A 22,377-nucleotide genomic window follows, 5' to 3' on the forward strand; every position below is an offset into this window, starting at 1 on the left:
CACCAAGTGGGGCCCCGACAACCTGGGAAACCTCTGCGCTATTATAGGAACTTCCTAAATATGTCCACGCATGAATCATCCGGACCAGCGAAGGGATGTACGGGTGTGACTAACCTGGTGCAGGGGTGCAGAGGGCAGAGGGTGGGTCTTGTCTGAAATCTCACTATTTGTTCATTCCTTTGAATGAGGCACGAGCCCCTCCCTCAGTCCTTTTGAAAATGGAGGCCCCCGTGCTGCCTTTATCGCCCCAAGCGCAGAGTTAATCAGGGGCTCACTTGGGGGTGTAGGTAGGGATTGGCGAGGGACCCAGAAGAGGGAGGCCGAGCATGCCGAAGGGTGGACAGGGAGTTTCCCAGCAGAGAACTGGTGAGGGGCCCAGGCTCTGAGCCAGGCTGCTTGTGATTGCAGTCTGGCTCAGCTACTTCCCAGCTCTGCGACTTTGGGCGAGTTACCCCCCTTTTCTGTGCAAATTACTTTCCTCATCTGTAAAATGGAAATAAAAACAGCATCTCCTTCCAAGGGTTGTTGGGAAGATTGTACAAGCTGATATTTGCAAAGGGCTCAGTGTGTCCCGAACACGGTAGGCATTCTAAAAGTGCTTGCTAAATCGCTGAGTCATGTACGGGCAGGACTCAGGGTGAGCCAGGCTCGCCCGTGGGCCTAGCAGAAAGGGCCTAGAACCAACAGTATGCACAGCCCACCCTACGGGTAACCAGAATGCTGGGAGTACGGAGGCTCAGCCAGGCGTGGTTGGGTACCCAGCCCACAGTACAGACCGAGACCAGATTGGTCCCAAAAGATGTACACAGGAGCAGCAGACCTGGCCCAGCTTCCTGGAGCTTTCTGGAGAGGGTGAATGGGCTGGGATGAAGGTACAGGGGAGCTAGTTATTTGCACTGAAAGCTCCAACTGGCCTCTGGAGTGTCTCTGTCTGTCTTTCCAGCCCACGGCTAAGGAATGGAATATTTCTGGGGAGGTTTCTCTGTCAACTTTAACCCCGCACTCACCCCAATATATTTGAAAGTATTAGCTCCAAAAGTGTAAGGGACTTGCCTTGGGCCAGACAAGGATGGAAACCCAGACTCCATAACTGCTGGCCCAATCTTCTTTCTTCCCTGCACACGGCCCAAGATGGAGGGGTCCCAGGAGCAAACGTCAGGAAGGAAGGGACCCATACTTCTGTACTTAGAGCTGGGCTTGGGGCTGGGCCCTCTCGTGTACCTGCCATCACTCCTTACCTACTGGCATTCCTGAAGGGGGCGTGTCAGTGTCGTTGGAGACAATAAGAAGAATGAGCTTGGCAAGGGTCCTTATCGCCTCAAGATCCCCTGGCTGGTGAGGGATGAACTGGTCCAGAACCCAAGTGAGCCTGGCCTAGGCCCTGGTACCCACCATGCTGGTTGCCCCTGGCAAAGGCTGTGAAGACTTGGCACCAGAGGCCCGGTCACTTGGGGCCCTCGGAGTTGCTTGTGTCCATATGCTCTAGCAGGGGAGAGAGGGTTGGGAATAACATTTGTGAGCCAACCTAAATGTCCAGCATTTCAGAAAGAGAGACTAAGACATCTGAGGAAGCGTAATTAAACCAACTCAGGTGGCTGGTTCCCGGCGTCCATTCTACTTCCTGTCCCAGGCACAGACCCGGTGGAGATGGCATTTATCTCTCTACGGCCACTTTCCTAGTTAGCACCCCTCCTGCTCTCCAAGCCACTAGGCATGCACCCTTGCTTCGTCTTCTGTCAGTCCCCTTGCCCCCAGGTCTCCCTCCTTTGCCGTCTAGGGCTTAAGGGGTCTGGATGAACCCCAATAGCTGAAAAGAGGAGCAGGGAGCAAGCACGAAGGAGCAGCTCTCAGCTTCCCAGCAGTGGGCACAGACTGGGAGGGCAGGCTGGCCCGGCACCAGGAGCTCTGCCGAAAGGCACAAGATGGCCATGCACGGATGTGGGCTTTCCCCGGGAGAGGGACCCCAGGGACTGGTTTACTTTCCCATGAAGCATGATGCTGAGAGCACGTTCTGAGCACGGAGCACGTGCCAGGAAAGAGGGGCAGGAGAGGGCAAGTCGTCGGCCAGCCTTCAGGGCGCTCTCGGCACCCATGAGCGCCAGGTGAGGCGGGCATTGTCCAAAGGATGATCTGGCCGTCACGGCTCGTACAAAGGCTAGGGTCTTCTCTAGGCATACCAAGGCCCTTCATGTCAATCAAACACAGACCTGGACATCTGGCTTCAAGAAATGAGCTGCGGGCTTCCCTGGTGGCGCAGTGATTGAGAGTCCGCCTGCTGATGCAGGGGACATGGGTTCGTGCTCCAGTCCGGGAAGATCCCACATGCTGCGGAGCGGCTGGGCCCGTGAGCCGTGGCCGCTGAGCCTGCGCGTCCGGAGCCTGTGCTCCGCAACGGGAGAGGCCGCAACAGTGAGAGGCCCGTGTACCGCAAAGGAAAAAAAAAAAAAAAAAGAAATGAGCTGCTCTTCCTTCCAAGAGAGCTTGGGGGTGGGTGTGGGGGAGGAGGAGAAGGAGCCTAAAAATAATTCATATCTGACTCATTTTGCTTAGAATCTGACAGGGCTGCCTGCCAGGTAGGGGTTTGCCTGTCCCATTTTCTTATCTATCTTTAGCAGGGACTTAATGAGGGCAATTTCCGTGCTGCGATATAAAGACAAACCGCAGGCAATGGGAGTGTAATCTGTCTCACTGTTCCCTGGGCTCCTGATGACAGGATGACAATAATGGTCACTTCGGGGCTGAGCCGTCTGGAGGGCTTGGGGACGGTGTCATCCCAGCATAGGGCACATGAAGCAGCGGTCCCCTCAGTGCGACCCAAGCCGGGCGACGACCGTGGAGGAAGTGTCTCCCGCTCCCTCCTTCTATCCCCCCATCTCTGCTACCGCCACTCGGACAAGACAAACTACTCAGCCTAAAACCCCATCACTCACAACATAGTCCTTTATCTTCAGCACCTCTCCCCCTGTTTTCAAGGGCAAGCACAGCCCAATTTCATTATTCACAGTCGTCATGCTCTATATAACTGTATAACCACACTGCGCACTGAACCACTGCTCCCAGAAGAAAGACAGGGTTAGGTTCCTGCGAGCCTCCGGTCACATTTTCTCCAGTTGATCAAAGATAACCCCACTTTATGTGTGTTTTGGTTTACGGACACCTTATTTAACATATATTGTTGATTGATTAACATTGAGCCCACCGCCAACAGCACTACCAGTCTGGCCAGCATGAAGCTCATCTAACACACGTATTTTCTCCATAAGGTGCTTCACAGCCTCCCTGGACTTTGGAACATAGACAGCACTTCAGTGCTATGCTTAGGGGCCATTTTAAACTGCAAATTCACCCATGAAAAGCACATCAATGCAAAAAACACAGCACTAAATAGATCACGGAAAGACACTGCTTTACAATATGAGAGCTGGAGCAAGAAGACAGAGGTCTCCTGGTTCAACCTCAGCTGGGAACATGTGTATCAGGTGACTCGAGTGTTTTCACCGCTCTGGGAGTGTCCATGAACGACTGTGAAAGCACTGTATTGACTAAATCACACAAAACAAATCGTTTTAACGAGAGGCAAATTTGCAAATATAGAATCCACGGGTAATGAGGATTGACTGTACTTCCCAAAGGGCTACCTTAACAACTCCTGTGAATGAGTGGATGGATGGATGGATCTAGTTCATCTCTGAACTAGATGAATTTCTGATCAGTTCCTGGTGGGCAAGGTCTGGGGCTCAGTCATCTTCGTCGCTGAAGGAGTCCATGACTGCAGGAGTGGTGTGAGGTGCTAAAGGGCATGGCAAGTTCCAGAAAGCAGCTGTGACTTAGAGGCAAGATTTTAACGTGGCACTGGCATCCTCCAGGGTCCCTGCCCATGAGCGCAGCGTGAGGAGGAGGAGGCGGGTAAGGTGAATTCTAGAAGGGAATGAGGGGTCTCCTGTAGCCAGTGATGGCCATCAAAGGGTGTGGTAGAGCTGTCAAGAGTGTGTCGAGGAGTGCGCTCAACAGGCATTCATGACAATTCTAAAATTAAGCTTTTGTGTTTAGAGTGAGAAGGAAGAGGCAAGCATGAGTCTGCAGATGGGGAGGATGATGTAAATTTAAGAGGGCCGCTGAGACAAAGGTCTGCCTTCTGTCAGAGAACATGTGTTGGACCGGGAAAGGGAGACCCCGCTACAGCATCCTCAGTACGTTGCCGAGGGCCTCGGAGGAAATCCTGGGAGAGAGACAGGCACTCTGAGTGCTCATCTTGCCCAAGGGATGGAACAATATGGTCCAGAAAAAGACAGCTTTGCACGTGAGGTCATAAATAGCCCCTGACCACTTCTGAGGAACAAAGTGCTAGAGACTGCAGCTATGTGTATACAGTTCCAATTTTTTAAAATCAGAAAAATATAGATATCATCTCTCCTAAGGAGACTACCAAGCCAATGATCTGGAAGAAAAGATGTAACCGCTAATAGCTAGCACACAGTCACACAGACCAAGTCAGGGCCAGACCAAATCTACGTCCTTGAAAGGGTTACTCTCCTGATACACTTGGGGAACCTTGCAAACACCAAGATTAAGGCGTGTTTACAGAGGCTTGCCCCATCACTCCATCCTGGGACCTGCCTTATCCATTAAAAAAAAAAACTTAAAAAAAAATTTGAGATACAATTCACTCACCACAAAATCTACCCTTTTAAATCAAAAAATCCAGGGTTTTTTAGTATCTTCCCAAAATTGCATACCCATCGCCATTAATTCCAGATGCCCTGTTCATTTCTATCAGTGACCTAGATGATGTCACAGAAAGCTTGCAGAATCAAATCTGATGGCTGACTCTAACGTTGTCCCCAGGGAAAGAGCCTGGCACCCAGGGAGGGTTTGGGCACATGGTGGCAGAGGAGGAGATGGAGAAATGAGACTGTAAATTGGTTCTACGGTTAGAGGACAGCAAGCCACTGTCATGGTCGATCATAGGACAGAGGCAGCAAGAGCTGCTGGGGGCTCTGCTCACCCTGCAGCGTCCAGGCTGTGGCCCGACTGCACCATCTGGGGACCCAGGGAGGGGGTGGCACTCAGATGTGGGGACAGCTTGCTCTCCTGCCTCTCGCCCAGCAGAGCCATCTGATACTAGCTGGCGATGACTGTGCCATTCTTTCCTTCTTTTCAAATCTGCTTTGCACATGGAGTAAATTAACCGTTCTGAGACCTCACTTAATGAAACAAATTAATTTGGAGAATGGCTATCCTGTCTCCCCAGCCGCACGGGCATCGTGCGATGGACCCCTAATGCTTCCATTAGCTGCCCCACTCTCACTGTTAGGAGGCCAGCTCTGGAGCCTGCGGGGTCTACTGGGACTTCTAACGTCTGGGCTGGGCCCCGTCAGGAGTCAGGAGCTCCGGCTTTTCCCTTCTCTTTAGTTCAGTTGCGGGTAGTGGCAGCAGTGAGCTCCACCCATCCGGCTCTGTTTCTAGGGAGTTTTGTGGGAGCGACATCCGGGGCGGTGGGAATCCCTGGTTCCCACATCTGTTTCACTGAGGCTTTCACAGTCTCACCCTAATGTCCTCCCATCTCCCTTCCAAATCCCCCTGGTGACTCATGGCTAACTCGATGCCCATCTCCTTAGGAAGCATTCTGTAACCACGGTCGCTGGTTCCTCTCTTAGAACCTCCTCGCAGGAACACATGGATTCTACACAGTCATGCACCACATTCTGGTGGCTTCTGAGGCCAGCTGTGCAAGCTCTACCTCAGGCCCTTGAGACCAGGGACCACGCCTGGCACTTGTCTGCTTTCTCTGCAGCATGGAATGTAGCACAGAGCACTGCCCCATCGATCCTAGTTGGAGAGTTAAAGAGTGCTTCACTGTGGCGTTCGCCCTGCTCAGAAATGACACACTCGCCCCTGGCTGCTGGCTGCGCTGTGGCAGACAGCCCTCAGCGGTCAGCCCTACAGAAGTTGTCTGGGGCGGAGAGCTGCCGGCTCAAGGTCAAGGCACTCCCCATCTGATGACTAGAGCAGACATAGGGATACAAAGACCTGCCCCTTCTCTCCATCCTGGGACAGCTCTAAAGAGTCATCCCGACTTCAGAACTTCCCGCAGAATCAGAACTCCCCACGCAGACTGCGCTGCAGCTCACCCCCTCCCTCCGCCCAATCCTGCTCCCCTCCCTCCGCGTGACCCCAAGGGCGCTCCTTAGTAAGTGTCCTGCCCAATAATCTCCATCCCAGACTCTGCTTCCCAGGCAACACAGACCATGACCTTCATTCATGGCCTCAGATGTCCATCTCTTCAAATGGAAAAGGGGTGGAGGGAGTAGAGAAAATCGCTGCATCCCCCCAGAGGTGCGACCTCACTCAAGGTCGACACAGGCAGTGGGTCGGCGGCATGGCCGGGACTCTGCCCTCCAGAGTTTGCCCCTCTGCCCTGCATCCTGAGGGTAAGGGGCTCAGGGCAGAAGACGAATCTCTGCGGACCCCCTTCCAGTCGGCAGGTCTCTGGCTTGGGTGGGGACAGAGCACCCGGAGGCATGTTGCTCTTTCAGGAATGCATGAAAGACTCACTTAGTACATTCATATCATGAAATGCATAATTTTGTCTGAAATCAGCAAACATCCTCGATTAGTTTCGCAAAATAAACAAGTGGTTACCAGTTGTCCATGTTTTGAGACCATTTTAAAGGAGAAAACTTTTGAACTGTTCACAAGCTTAACCTTTTTTTTTTTTTGCAAAATGAGGAAAAGATGCCACAACTCAATTTTAGAAACAGAGGCCCTCGAAGCAGCGCACAGAATGTGGGAGCAGAGTCTGCAGATGGCTGCCCTAGAGGGGCCCTCCTTCCCTGCCAGCCCCGACAGTGGGAGCAAAGCTTTAAAAGTTGATCCCTGAGAAGGAACAATTGACCCTGGGTGCCCTGGCCCTGGAGGTGATGCGAGGAAAGTTCGCTGGGCTCAAGCAAACCCGGCACTCATGGGGATTTGGGACAATAGCCCCGCCCCTGCACCCTGCCACCGCAGACATCTGCCCTCCACTGTCACCTTACAGTGTTTTCTGAGCACCTCGGATCCCCCTGTGATCTTAGCTGGCGCTAAGGCCATTTCCCGGTGCCTTACAAGGATGAGCTTGGTTAAGCCTCCCAATTAATGAACCCATTTTACAGAAGAGGAAATCAAGTTTTCGAGGTATAGAGTAATTTGCCAAAATCATGGAGTTAATGAGTAGGAAAGGTGGCATGCACATCCGGCATCTAATTCCACGGCATATGCCTCAGACATCAGAGAATAAAAGCAGTAAGGGCACACTCAAGACCTCAAGAGGCCACCAGGAACTAGGATATAATCTAGACTTCCGTGAAGACTAGGACTCTAGAGCCCAGTTTAGAAATTCCTGCTGCAGGCTGTGGGGTAGTACAGACCCCCAGGCTCAGCAACCTGCCGAGCTGCTGAGAGTTTGCAGCTATCAACCAGGCCACAGACCCCTGCAGGCCTTCCGGGAGAGCCTCAGAGACACAGGGGGATGGAGCGGGCCACCTCCCTTCCTGTGACACTGCAGCCACCCTCCTAATTAGGCACCCACCAGCTCCCTGCTCTTGGCTTTTTCTAGGTCAAAGGTCCACCTGAGGCCGTGGAGCTGAAAAGGCTGAGAGCTGCAGTCAGCAGGGGCGAGTTCAGCTCTGCTACTTAGCTGAACAATGTTGGCTAGTGTCCCTGGCCTCAGCTATTCCATCTGTTAAAAGGGGAAACAGCACCTTTTCTCCCTTGCAGCAGAGGGGGATAGATCAGAGGCATGACACAGATAGACGCTGGCTGTGCCCTTGGCCACCGCATCTGATCCTGGTCACCTCCCCCTCTGCCACCAGGGAATGCAAGCCTCACTACTGGCAAGGTTAACCTGCTGTCCAGAAGTGTTAACTATCAAGGTCAAATATAAAGGTCTGGGGCTCAGCAAGGCCGTGACTATCTACCGTCAGCTGGAAGGTTAGGGTCGGCTGGATAATATTCCGTAGCCGTTCCTCAAATGCCAGAATCACACGCTCCACCAGGGAGGACTCGGGAGGCCCCTGGTGCTGGCTGCCTGCTTGCAGACAAAGAGGTCCTTAAAGCGTCCGGCCGCCTGCTCTTCTCCTGAAAGTCCCATGGCCTGGGGACTCTGTGACGGCTGAGTGTTGGCCTGCACCATATTCCAGATTGTGAGTAAAGGTGGGGCCCCGGCCGGCACACAGCACAGGCTCAACGTGTGTCTGCCACGCTGAATGGCAGAGTCCGAGCCCCTGATGGTCAAGATGTTTGTTGCTTGAGTCCGTCTTTGGTCCAGAGGAACACTCTCTCCTTTCATTTCAGATGATTTCCTGCAGTTCGGGTCCCGGGGAAGGTGGGCGGCCGCTCCTCAGCGCTCTGTATAAATCTTTCAAGAGTTTACTGGCATGAACGTCCTTTCCCTGCAGCCTCCTCTTCCCTGGCCCTGGCCCGTTAGCCTCTCCTCACAGGACATACTTTCCATCCCTTTAATCATCTTTATTGCCTTGCTTTGGACCCAGTCCCGGGTCCACATCCTTTGCGAGGTGTGCTGACCTAACTGGGCATTTGTTAACACAAGCGAGGCTCAGCGGAAGGCCGGCTTCCCGGTGCCTGCATGTCACGCTCCTTTTCCTACATTCCTGGGTCACGCCGCTGCTTTCCGGAGACCTGCACTGTCCAGGGGCTCCTGCTGAGTGAGGTGACCTGGCCCACAAGCGGAGGCGCGGCTGATCTGGACGCTGAGAGCAGCCTGCCCTTGCCTGGGCCCACAGGGGGACTTCTCCTACGGAAGCTCGGGGACTCCCTGCACCTCCACGCACACTCTGGGGACCACAGGGCAGGGGAGGAGCAACAGCGAGCCTCTGCTCTTCCGGACACCTCCCCAGTCCCCTGTGAACCCCATGCCTCCTTTAGGGGGTGCTCCCTACTTCTCTCTGCGGGGAACCCAGCAATCAGGAATTAGCCTCTGTGAAGCTGCACAACAAGAAGGCGGCGCACACAGCGCAGCGACTGCACTCTGGGCAGGCCAGGAATAGGCTTGGTCCACCTCTCCCTGCTCAGTTTCCCCCTTTGACGCCACTACGTAAAGTGCCTGGTGGTTTCTAAGCCCGGACCGCCTTCCTCCCAGATGGCTGTACACTCACTGTCCTCTCGGGCTATTCTGGTTCCACTAAATCCACCAGCTGATGACGTTCCGGGGGCCTGGTCCTCCATCCACCCTGAGTCGCGGCCACCACCCAACACGCCTCGTTCAGGGACCGCGTGTGGAGGCAGGCATCAGGGACCCTGGGCAGCCCTAGTCTCCAGGAAGCTGCACGAGAAGAGGCGTTTCCAGTATTCTGAGGAAGCATGTTGACTGGGCTTTTTTTTTTTGCTCTCTGAGAACACGCTCTGTTCATTAAAGGTGAAACCACAAGCCGTCACCTTTAACTAAGAAGAAATTCCCTGTAGAGGAGAACCTCACTTTAATTCTTCAGGCAGAAGCCTTCCTTCCTCCGTCCCTCCGTCCCTCCGTCCCTTCCTTCCCCGCTTCTCTCTCTTCCTCCCCTCTCTCATTTCCACCCAGAAATCATTTATGCACATGCTAACAAACAAATACTCTAACCCTGCTTTTGCACAAATGGCCACACACTAAAATACTGCTCTGCACCTGGACTCTTCCATTTGGAATACACACCTTGAAGACCTTTAACAACCTTTAAGGAAACAAAGGCTCAGCCTCCCAGACGCCCAACCTCAGTTGTTTGTTCCTATCCAAGGCTACCCCAGGCACTTTTTCTGGCCCCTTGCTGTCACCCAGCCCTCTGCTGGATGCCAGGGGAGATCCTGGTTTCTGCTTTAGTTTAAGTGAGCCCCAACCCCCCAGGCATTCGAGAGAAGCAGCACGTACAGTTGCTGATCTGTGTGTCGCTGTCCCAGCAGAACCCAGCACGGGCCAGGGACGGCTCTCAGGACAGGGCAGAGGAAAGACAGTCCTGGAACTGTGAGCTCCAGAGCCTCCTGGAGGCTTTCTCAAAACACACGTCGGCAGGTCCTGGTCCCCTGAGGACCGCTACTGTTGCTGCATGGTCAGTGGAAAGAGCTTTTCTCTTCCTGAACTGCCAAACCTGCCCTGGACTCCTGAATAGATCCAATCCCAGGGCCAACCAAGAGGTGGGCAGCCGCCACCGCCCCCGGTCACCAGCCCACTGAGTCTACGTCGCCTCTCGCCGCATCGGCTGATGACCAGGAAAAGCCAAACACAGGACAGGACTGTAGCTCCAGAAGGGCCGGCAGAGGCGGAGAAAACCCAAAGCCGGCGACGGAGAGTCTCTTACCTTCGGTCATTTCTTCTCCTCCGGAACAGCTTCTTCGTGTGCGCAATGTCCACCTCATGGGGCGTCGGGTGGCAGCCCTGTGTGTTTGGGGGAGGAAGAGAGGATTGTCAGTAAATCTTCTAGAAGAGAGCAAAGAACTTCTGGGTCTGAACTAACTACAACAACACCTATGACAAAATGAAATCGAGAGTTTGGAAAGGCTAGACTCTGACCAGCAAATCCAGGCTGAAAAATGGAGAACACCAGAGTTAATGAGTTTCCCATCAGGTGATAACGCTGGAATTATAGAACCAAAGAACAGTGGGTCCCTAGAATTTGTCATATCCAGTTACTCAAATTACAGATGAGAACACTCAGGTCCAGAAAGGTGGATGAGCCAGTTCAAGGTCCAGCAGAGAATGAGATCCTGGAATCACTGGCGGACGGAGGACAAGTTAGCCCTCTAACATCAAGCTTCCTAACACAATGGCAATGTTAATATCTTCTCTGAGCTGTTGAGACGACCAAGGAGATGCAGCCTCCTTGCAAATCCTGAGCCTCATGCAGAGGGAATGTGCCAGGACCCAGGTCTCCTCATATACTAGTCCAGGATGCCTCACGCAATTTCTACCCAAGATCTTTGTTACTTATACTCCTGGGGTATATTTAGAGGAAACATGCAAATAGCTAAATGCTTTTTTAAACTTTTAACTGGGGAAAATCCTAAAGATGGTCTTTTGCATATTGTCATCATGATGACAACTATGTATATATTTATACCAAGGTTGGAGAGAGACCCTCTATTCATAATGCAGGGTTGATCTTGCAGATGCCGGGCCACAGGCAGAATTATTTGCAGAAGTTGGGCTGATGGCCAGCTCTCTTCTTACCATTTCCCTCCCCCCAGAAAAGTGTGTCCTGGTGGGACATGGGAAAGCACTGCCATTCCATTATGGGCAGGCTGCGGTGGGGTGGGAGGGGTTGAGGGTCTTAGGCCTGGGCCTGGGACATCTGGGTATGGGTCCTGGTGCAGAGTCCACAGCCTGAGCATGGCCCCCATGCCGCCCACAAGGCCCTGGGTGTGCACAGGGTCAGAGGGTGTGACAGGGCCCAGTGTGCTGGAGAGGGTACAGTGAGGGCCCATTTAGCACCTGCCCCCCACGCACTTTACAGACAGGGAGACAGAAGCCCAGGCCCCCTCCACGGCAAGGGCACATGCAGCCCTCTGGATCTGGGCTCCTAGCGGAGCGTCCCGCTGGGCTGCCTTCTCAGGGCTTAGCCCCCAACCACGGGGCTAAGCGGCCCTGGACATGGGCAGCCCGGCCAGTCTTGAGGTGCTTCCTGGGGCGGGCACGGGGAGGACAACAGGCTCAGGAGGACACGGGGACCTTGGCCTTTCAGACGCTTGGCCGACACTCCTATCGAGTCCAGGGAGGGAAGGGCACGTTTCAAATTTAATTTAATTTAATTTATATTATTTATATTGTGAGTCCCTCCCTCACACCCTGGCTCTTGGTTCCAACAATCCGACCAAGAAGGCATGAATGAGTTCTGGCTCGGGCAGGCACAATGGGCCTCTGCTGCCTTAGGATGTGCTTTGTTTAATGGTTTTCTCAAAGGATATTATTTGCTTTCTTTAATACAAAACACAAACAAGGAAAAACAGCAAGTCTTCCCCTCTCATTTCCCCTCTCCCACCCTCACCCAGCTCCGGGCTGGCCCCTTCCCTCCCTCCGGCCTCAGGTCACCACAGGAACACTGGGCGTGCCCCGTGGAGACAATGCAAGGAAGCCGAGCCTGGACCGGGAGCTGAGCTCCGAGGCCGGGCCGAGGGCGCTGTCGGGACACTTGGCCTTCCGCGAGCTCAGAAGGTGCCCGTCTTCCCTGTCTGGGCCCCGGAGTCCTGGGCTCTGACCTGCATCCTGGCCTGCTCACCCCCCCTCCCGGCCACACGGCTGCAGCAGAGGGGAGCTGCCCTGGTGACCCAGCCTCGGCATGGAGTCCTAGCTCTCTGCCAGGGCTCAGTGTGGCCCAGGGGCATGCGCGACCCCTCAGGGCTTCTAATGAAGCCACTGCTCTGACCGCTGTGTCCATCCATCTATCACCTCCAAATTACCACATATGTGTGTACATATATAAAATACCATCGTAGTTAAAAGCCTGGGACCTGGAGCCACACTGTGAACCGTCAGCTCCTGGCTCTTCCTCTTGATGGCTCTGTGACTTTGCACAGGTGACCTAACCTCTATGTGCCTCAGTTTCCACACCTGTAAAGTGGAGATAATAATAGCCTCCTGGGGTCCCTGTGAGGGTTGAATGTGTTGATGAGCATGTAAAGAACGTGGAACAGTGCCGGGTACGCAGCACACCTCAGCAAGTGTCTCTGGTGTTGTCACTGCCATCGTTGGCGTCATCACCACCGTCATCATCATCGGCGGCAGCAGCATTTCTCCCATCATCCTGACACTCTGCTCAGGGCCGAGTGCGCCAGGACAAGCAAGGCTGCTCTGGTCCCTCTCCTCATGGGGCCCCCAGTCTTGGCAGAGAGAGTCCTCCAGTGGAGTTGGTTTGCAGGGGAGGAGGGTGTAGGAAGCTTGGGTTAGGGAAGGTGGAGGGAATTAGCAGAGAGCCTGGTGACCAGGTGGTGTGCTGGGGAAGGATGGAGGAGTTCTGCCTGTGTTCTCTTTGGCCTGAGGCTGGCAGACCCCAGTGGGAGGCCAGAAATCAGCTGAACAAAGTGACAAAGGTGACAGAACAAAGCCTTGCACCTCGAAGGTCTTCCGTCCCCAGGAATAACCCAGGCTGGTGCTATAGAGGACTGGTCCCACCCACAAGATCACCTGGGGCCCCAGCCTACTGGCACCATGGTGAATACATGAATGAATGCCACCTTCCCTGGGGCACTTATGTAGAACTTTCAGACGGTCTTGTATAAAATGGGGTGCACTGTATTTATACAAGCTTTACTGGAGGACCCTCTTCAATTAGCCACTTAGTTCTTCAAACTCAAGCTGGTGGTGGTACCATGTGACACACACAACTCAAGATGCTGCCCACACTTGCCCCAAAACAAGGGCATTTGGGGCCAAATATGAGGCCAAAAGAGGAAGACAGAAGGAGAAACTCTGTGCTTAGCTACGATCTGTCATCAGATTAGCTGCTGACCTAGGCTGGCAAAAGTTCTTTAAAGCCATTGGCGGGAGATGAGGCTTGTATATGAATGTTCACAGCAGCAGTATTCATAATAGCCGAGAATGGAAACAACCCAAATGTCCAATAACTGATGCTTGGATAAACATGTGGTAGCTCCTTACAATGGAGTGGTGCGTGGCTATAAAAAGAGAGGACGTTCTGATACATGCTACAGCATGGGTGAATCTATCAAAGACCACATATGGTTCGATTTCTTTTTTTTTTTTTTTTTTGCGATACCCGGGCCTCTCACTGTTGTGGCCTCTTCCGTTGCGGAGCACAGGCTCTGGACGCGCAGGCTCAGCGGCCATGGCTCACGGGCCCAGCCGCTCCGCGGCATGTGGGATCTTCCCGGACCGGGGCACGAACCCGCGTCCCCTGCATCGGCAGGCGGACTCTCAACCACTGCGCCACCAGGGAAGCCCTGATTTCATTTTTATGAAATGTCCAGAAATGGCAAATCTGCAGAGACGGAAAGTAGATGAGAGGTTGCCAGCGCCTGGGGAGTGAAAGAATGGGGAGTGACTGGCAATGGGCTCCAGGCTTCTTCTGGGGATAATGAAAATATTCTGGAATTGGACAGTGGTAATGGCTGCTCAATCTCATAAAGATACTAAAAACCATTTACTCATATATTTTAAAGGGTGAATTTTATGGCATGTAAATTATATCTCAATTTTTAAAAGGTGGGAAAAATATTCCAGGTAGAGGCAATAGCAAGTGTTTTGAAAAAAAAAAAAAATCCAGCCACGGTGTACACTGTGCCCCCCTCTCACTGAACTACTCTACAGAAAGCAGCTGCCCTAAAACATGGCTCCTACGAAAGGGCTGGAGAGGGTGGCACGTGTAGGCAAGGGGCATCCAACGATGAGAGTGACTAATAAGGAGTCTGGAGAGGCACATGAGTTGGTATTTCCAGGCCCGGCCGGGGAAGATGGGGTTCTGGCTTTAGACCAGAGACCCCTCTCTGCTTTTTAGATAGGATGTAACTCTTGAGTGGAGAATGGGAAATTTATCAGGCTTGCCAGAATGATCGTTTAAGAGTATACAGTGTAAAAAAACAAAACAAAACAAATATTTTTAAGAGGGTGGATCTCATGTTACATATACTAAATAAAATAAAATGTCACAGAACTAAAAAAAAAAAAAAAAGAGTATACAGTAGTCTTTGCTCTATTTCTTTACTCAATAAATTCTTCTATTCTGTGTTTTGAAAGAGCCCCATCTGGACGTCAGTCCAGGTATGAGCATCCCCCCTCCCCCCGAATAAACAAGAGCCCCACCAGCCTCTGGTTTACCAGCTGGTTTGTGTGTTTCCTCAGCCAGAGTCAGGTGAGCCTCTGTAGCATCACCCTGGACCTCCCAGGCCCTGCCTGCTCTTCCTCTGCCTCTCTGCATGGGAACCCTTCTCCCTTTAGCTCTGAGACCTGGTTGCAGTTCCTCTCTGTCTAACCTCTGATCACTTTCAATAACTAAGTGGGCCTGGGAGACAAGTACATTATATAAAACAAGCCTCTCCTGGGAGGGAGGGAAGATAATACTCCTTCTGCGTGCAGCTTGGGCAGAGGACACGTGAAACACACACACACACTCTCTCTCTCTGTGTCTCTCTCTCTCCCGTCCCGGAGGTCAGCACGGGTCTAAGATGCGGCACCACGGGCAGCGTGTTACTGCCCTGGTTGCTGAAACCCGTCACGTAAAATCTGCCCATTCCAGGGCAGGCTGAAGCTAAGACCTCACCACCTGGGATGGCAGGTATTTCTGGGGGATTAAAGGCGGCTGCGGCAGAGCTGCTGACCGCAGACTGGCAGTGCAGGGGCCTTCCTCTGAGATGACAGCTACCAACAAACATATCTTGGGTCTGGGGAGGGAGGGCAATGTAAGCATGCTGAGCAAGGCGGCGTGTGCGCCGGGTGGCGCTGAGACCTGCTGCCTCTGTGGTAAGAGTGATGCACGTCCACTGAGCCACAGGCTCCCCTCCCCCAATCCCTCCACACTTCCCCACCCGCCCCACCATCCACCCTTCCCCCATCTACCCATCCATCCATCCATCCATCCAACCACCCATCCTATAAATACTGTCGTTTTAGACACTGCAGACACAGTAGTGAAAGAGCAATAGGCAAAATGCTGGTTTTTACAGAGCACACATTCTAGTGAAAGGAGAGAGACGACAAACAAATAGATAATATGATCAATGATGAAAAATGCTATCGAGCAGAACAGGCAGGACGAAGGGATGAGAGCAGCAGCTGTGGCGGTGGTCAGGGGAGAGCTGTCCACCACTTGCCATCCATCCATCCATCTGTCCATCCTTGGTTCTTTACCCAAGCAGCTCTCAAGGCCTACTATGTGCCACGTGCATCAGATGGGAATACCAGAATGAAGAGACCCAGTCCCAGCCCCAGGAGCTCAGGGGAACACAAGTAACAAGCTGACGCACGCCATGCGTCACGGGAGAGGCTGCGTAGATGCCTCTGGCAGCCCTGAGGACCTTTGCCTGGAGCAGGGTCAGGGAGGCCTTCGCCGGGATGGTACCTGACCTGAGTGCTAAAGGGCTGACAGGAGCACAAGGGAGAAGAAGGTATGTTACAACTTCCACCTGCGGGACAACACACGCCAGGGTCATAGGTGGATCGGGTGGAGACACGCTGGCCCTACAGGAGGAGACAGAGGCACCGGGTGCTCCGAGGGCCGGGGTGGGGGCCCCTGACCACAGTGTCGCGTGCGGTGTCTTCACCCTTACGGTGGGTAGAATTGCGTGCCCCCAGAAGATAAGCTGAGTCTTAACCCTGGGTACGGATGAACGCGACCTCATTTGGAAACAGGATCTTGGCAGATATGACGGAGTTAAGACGAGGTCATACAAAATTAGGGTGGTCCTAAACCCAATGACTGGTGTCCTTATAAGAAGAAGGAAATTTGGACAGAGACAGAGGGAAGAAGGCTACGTGAACATGGAGGCTATGTTTGGAGGGAGGCGCTTCAAGCCAAGGAACAGCGAGGATTGCTGGCAGCCACCAGAGCCAGGAGAGGCGAGAAGGGATTCTTCCCTAGAGCCTCCAGAGGGGGCGTGGCCCTGCTGACACCTTGACTTCTGACTTCCAGCCTTTAGAACTGTGAGACTGTAAATTTCTGTTGCTTTAAGCCACCTGGTTGACGGTGGCTCCAGCACCCAAAAGTAGGAGATAATAAATCGCTCTTGTTCTAAGCCAACAGCTTGCTGGCACTTTGTCATGGCAGCACCCTGCCCTTCCCCCCCGCCCCCGCCCCCGCCCCCCTTCCCGGGCCAGGAGACGAGACGAACACAGGTGGAAGAGTAGGCAAAACCATTTGTGCTTTAAAAAAGGGTCATTTTTCTAACTGGATTTCCTTTGCCAAAATGGAGTTGCATTTGTGAAAGTTACGTGCTCACCAGGTAATTTCACCGTGTTGGCAGCCTGTTTTACCAAGGACGAAGGAGGGACTCAATAAGGTCCAGGAAGTTCCTCAGGGCCACCCAACCAGTTGGCAGCAGGCTGTACCTGCCGCCTCCAAGGCTCACGCTCCCAACTGTGATGTCACTCAGCCTGCAGCACCAGGGCAGAGATGTGGAGGTGGAACCACTGGGGGCATGAGAGGGCATCTCCTGCCCCACCTCTGACCCCATGGTGCCGGGCCATGCACTCTGGGTCCCAGCAAGTGAGGAAGTGGCTCAGCGCAAGCTCCGCCCGGTACTGGAGCCACCGTTGGACGGCCCCATTTCTGTCCATGGTGCCGCCCACCAGGCGTGAGGATGGAGAGTTGGTGTCCCCGGGCGCTGGCTCAGATGCTGTCCCATGTCTGCCCTGCAGAGCGCGTGCCCGTGTGTGCTCACCGTGACCTCTGCGATGACCCTGGCCACGGCCCCTTCGGCAGGCCTCCGCTCCCCTCTCTCTACGGGGTGGTGCTCATGACACCAAGCTTAACCCTGCCCTTCACTCCCCAGGTTGGTGGGGTCAGGGCCCCTGGCTACTGCTCTGCCTGGTTCCCCTTCAATCTTGCGGGACGAGGTTTAGAAGTGCCCCACATAGCTCAGTCCCACGGCCGGCAGCTTCATGGAACCCCAGGCCCGCTTTCCTTTCAAGGGAGATTCTCCTGACATTCCCGTGACCTGTGACCTCTGACCACTGGCCTTGGACCTGGGTCTGATAGAAATCATCCAGGCCTAACTATCTCACAGGTCTATTCTCTCTCTCTCTCACACACCAGCTCTTTGCAAAGGGAGCGTGCGTTACACAAATACAAGAGAGCCTTCCTCCTGTTGTGTGAAGACCCCCAGACTGTGGTAGACCTGGACGGGCCTTCAGTAGGAGGTGATGCGGCTGGGAAATGCTGGCGCTGGAAGGGAAGGCTGCGGATCCCGGCCCAGGTGAGGCAGCAGCGGGAGGTTCCAAGCGGGGCATGGAAAGCTGTGCTCAAGGTGACTCCAACCAGAAATAAATACAGGATCACAAGACTCCACTGCCAGCACACCTGGAGCTTGGTTCTTTTCTACACATTAGCTGCCTTTTCCCACACGCACCAGTCTCCTGACAGGTAAGCCCTGTGGCCCCAGCTGTACCCTCTCCAGCGACCCGCCCGTCTGCCCCCATCTCTCCTGGATACCGACTCCCCACCTGGCTTCTTGGAAACCACAGCCTCTCTCCTCTTCTTCACAAGCTTGCGTATTGGCCCTACCTGTCACTCCCAAGGATGCTTTGAAACACATGGAAACTAATGGCTTCTTTCTCTCCAGAAAATTCCAGATGGCCCAGAGTGGAGGACCCCAGGAACCGTGACTCAGAAGAACTGGATGTTGGTTCTGCCGTGCTCACTGGGCGATCCCAGGGAGCTGGAGCCCCACAGAGGCAGGACAGACTCAGGCCAAGCCAGCTGGGACTCCCCAGGTCCCTGTCTCCGGCTCGACACGGGTACACATCCCGAGGGCCGACGGTATGAAGGAAACATAGCACTTGTCAACTTAAGGGGCCATAAAAACACCAAGTACAGCTCCTCTGACAATGAGTTTGTCTCAACCGTGGAGCCCTCCTCTTGCTAGGGTCATGTTTTTTCATAGCTTCTAAGAAGTTATCCTACCAAGCTCCACGTGGGCAGGATGTGTGGGTCACGTCCAAGCTGAAACAAAACAGGTAATGTTTCTAAAATTCCTGGAATCTCAAGGCTGCACAGCTATTCAGAGAAGCCGACCTGTTTCAGAAAGAAAGGTGGGAGGCGGGAGGCTAAACCATGTTTAAATCCGTGATTTTCTACCTTTTCTTTTAATTTATTTTTTTTAATCAGCAGAGACCCTTTTAAGAACAATACCTCAGCTGGAGTCCCAATATAAAAACAAACATAAAGGTAGACGGGGCAGAGATGCAGAGGCTGCCTCTGAGCCACCAACATCACCCGCTGCCTCCACCCCGTCCCCCACTCACACCCTGGACTGTGAACCTGGCCGTCACCCATTCTGAAAGGCTGGATGCTGGCTACACAAGAGCTGGACGTTCTTCCAGAAACGGAGCCTAACTGAGGCTCTCTGGCCAGGGTTTCGTGGGGTCTACTGCACATGAATATCTTGCCTGTGGCAGCCTTTGGGGTGCGAGCCCACAGCATTTATCCAGCACGCAGGGGTCTGTGCCTGCACTGTAGTGTGGTTACGGAGACCAGGTCGCTGGCATGTGGCCTTCCTTGGGTGCACTAAACTAGTAAAGCCCATCCCTCCTTTTTCCTTCAAGTTGGGTTTCTCACTGTAACAGCCAAGAATCTTGACTCATAAACCCACACAGCCTTTAGGCAACCTGGGCCCCAGCTCTGTTGCCAAACCTGGATACCCCTGGGCAGTTATCTCACCCAGCCCTCTCCCTCCTTCTTGTGGAAAATGTGGATGAAAACACTTGCTTTTCCTGTCTCCTGTGTCATGACTGTTTGTCTTCCTTTGATTTCATGAGCCAATCAGTTACCCTTTTTATCTTTAAATATATTTTGAGTTGGGGTTCTGTCACTTGCAACCCAAAGAGTCCTAAATAATTCAGCATGATACAACTTTAGGTATTGTTACGGTTGTTCTTAGTATATCCATGAAATCCTGGAAAGCAAACACGACTGTCCCTGCCCTCTCCCGCTGGTAGCCATGTCAGGAAACGATCCACTGAGCAATGTCAAATACTAATGACATTGACTTGATAATGTCTGAGTAAACAGAAAACAAAAAGCGAGAACACTGGTATAAAGGACAGGACTACAAACCAATAGAAAAATGTTAGAAAATTGCTTTTATGTTACACTGTGTAAAATGTAAAGGAAACAATTACTAAAGTGCTGCTTTTTCAACCACTGTCAGATGACACAAAGAGATGGAGAGATATACCATGTTCTTGGATTGGAAGAATCAACACTGTGAAAATGACTATACTACCCAAAGCAATCTACAGATTCAGTGCAATCCCTATCAAATTACCAATGGCATTTTTTACAGAACTAGAACAAAAAATCTTAAAATTTGTACGGAGACACAAAAGACCCCTAATAGCCAAAGCAGTCTTGAGGGAAAAAAATGGAGCTGGAGGAATCAGACACCCTGACTTCAGACTATACTACAAAGCTACAGTAATCAAGACAATATGGTACTGGAACAAAAACAGAAATATAGATCAATGGAACAAGATAGAAAGCCCAGAGAGAAACCCATGCACCTTTGGTCAACTAATCTATGACAAAGGAGGCAAGGATATACAATGGAGAAAAGACAGTCTCTTCAATAAGTGGTGCTGGGAAAACTGGACAGCTACATGTAAAAGAATGAAATCAGAACACTCCTTAACAGCATACACAAAAATAAACTCAAAATGGATTAGAGACCTAAATGTAAGACTGGGCACTATAAAATTCTTAGAGGAAAACATAGAAAGAACACTCTTTGACATAAATCACAGCGAGATATTTTTTGATCCACCTCCTAGAGAAATGGAAATAAAAACAAAAATAAACAAATGGGACCTAATGAAACTTAAAAGCTTTTGCACAGCAAAGGAATCCATAAACAAGACCAAAAGACAACCCTCAGAATGGGAGAAAATATTTGCAAACTAATCATTGGACAAAGGATTAATCTCCAAAATATATAAACAGTTCATGTAGTTCAATATTAAAAAACCAAACAACCCAATCCAAAAATGGGCAGAAGACCTAAATAGACATTTCTCCGAAGAAAACATACAGATGGCCAAGAAGCACATGAAAAGCTGCTCAACATCACTAATTATTAGAGAAACGCCAATCAAAACTACAATGAGGTGTCACCTCACACCAGTTAGAATGGACATCATCAGAAAATCTACAAACAATAAATGCTGGAGAGGGTGTGGAGAAAAGGGAACCCTCCTGCACTGTTGGTGGGAATGTAAATTGATACAGCCACTATGCAGAACAGTATGGAGGTTCCGTAAAAAACTAAAAATAGAATTACCATATGACCCAGCAATCACACTACTGGGCATATACCCAGAGGAAACCATAATTCAGAAAGACAAATGCACCCCAATGTTCCTTGCAGCACTATTTACAATAGCCAGGTCATGGAAGCAACGTAAATGCCGATCGACAGACGAATGGATAAAGAAGATGTGGCACATATATACAATGGAATATTACTCAGCCATGAAGAGGAACGATATTGGGTCATTTGTAGAGACGTGGATGGATCTAGAGACCGTCATACAGAGTAAAATAAGTCAGAGACAGAGAAACAAATATCATATATTAACGCATATATGTGGAACCTAGAAAATGGTACAGATGAACCGGTTTGCAGGGCAGAAATAGAGACACAGATGTAGAGAACAGACGTATGGACACCAAGGGGGGAAAGCGGCAGGGGGTGGGGGTGGTGCTGTGATGAATTGGGCGATTGGGATTGACATGTATGCACTGATGTGTATAAAATGGATAACTAATAAGAACCTGCTGTATAAAAAAATAAATAAAATTTTTTAAAAAAGTTTCCCTTTTGCAACCAGTGTAGTCCTGTGATGGGTGTGTGTGTGTATGTGTGTGTGTGTGTGTGTGTGTGTGTGTGTGTGTGTGTGTGTGTGTGTGTGTATAGGGAGGGCTATTGGAGGGTGACTATAACTCTCTCTGTGTCGAACACCATATGAGACCAAGTGGCTCAGGGCCTCAACCAGGTGACAAGCCCAGGACCAAGAGTCCAGAAGGAGCCCTGGAGGCAGGCCCCCTGGGCTCACGATGACACAGGGACAGCCACATGAGAATGGAATGGGGGCAGACAGATGCTCTCCACTTCCTTGATGAACGGCTTTTGCTGGGGGTCCTGGGAAGGCTGCAGACCTGAAAAAGGTAACAGCTTCCTGCTGCTACAGACCAGAGGCAGGAAGATGATCTAGAAAGGCAAGAGGTACAAGTGGCCACAGGAAAGACACAGGGTCTGCTCTGCAGCCTCTGGGAAAGTTGCCTGGGCACGACTGGACACACGTGGCCTGAATTCTAGTCTCTAACTGAATGGTGTATCCATGACAGAGATAAGACCCAGATCCTGGAAAAGCCCATAAAGCAAACTCAAGAGAAGACAAAGTGGGCTTCCCTGGTGGCGCAGTGGTTGAGAGTCCGCCTGCCGATGCAGGGGACGCGGGTTCGTGCCCCGGTCCGGGGGGATCCCACATGCCGCGGAGTGGCTGGGTCCGTGAGCCATGGCCGCTAAGCCTGCGCGTCCGGAGCCTGTGCTCCGCAACGGGAGAGGCCACAACAGTGAGAGGCCCGCGTACCACCAAAAAAAAAAAAAAAAAAAAAAAACCTAGTCTATTCAAATGAAGATCCCCTTCCTTCTTTAAAAAAAAAAAAAAGGGAAGACAAAGTAATATTCGTG

At 52.0% G+C, this 22,377-nt stretch overlaps 1 protein-coding gene across 7 annotated transcripts in view; it reads right to left on the minus strand.

Moving 5' to 3' along the window:
- CTIF (cap binding complex dependent translation initiation factor) overlaps window positions 1-22,377 on the minus strand; it is a 313,070-nt gene that overhangs the window by 132,727 nt on the left and 157,966 nt on the right. For all 7 annotated transcript variants that reach the window (XM_067699149.1, XM_067699148.1, XM_067699143.1 and 4 more), the window contains one exon: window positions 10,326-10,402. In XM_067699149.1, the coding sequence (XP_067555250.1) occupies window positions 10,326-10,402 (77 nt within the window). The remainder of the gene's footprint in view (window positions 1-10,325; window positions 10,403-22,377) is intronic.

The sequence above is a fragment of the Pseudorca crassidens genome, chromosome 12, assembly GCF_039906515.1.
Source record: "Pseudorca crassidens isolate mPseCra1 chromosome 12, mPseCra1.hap1, whole genome shotgun sequence".
NCBI classification, from domain to species: domain Eukaryota; kingdom Metazoa; phylum Chordata; class Mammalia; order Artiodactyla; family Delphinidae; genus Pseudorca; species Pseudorca crassidens.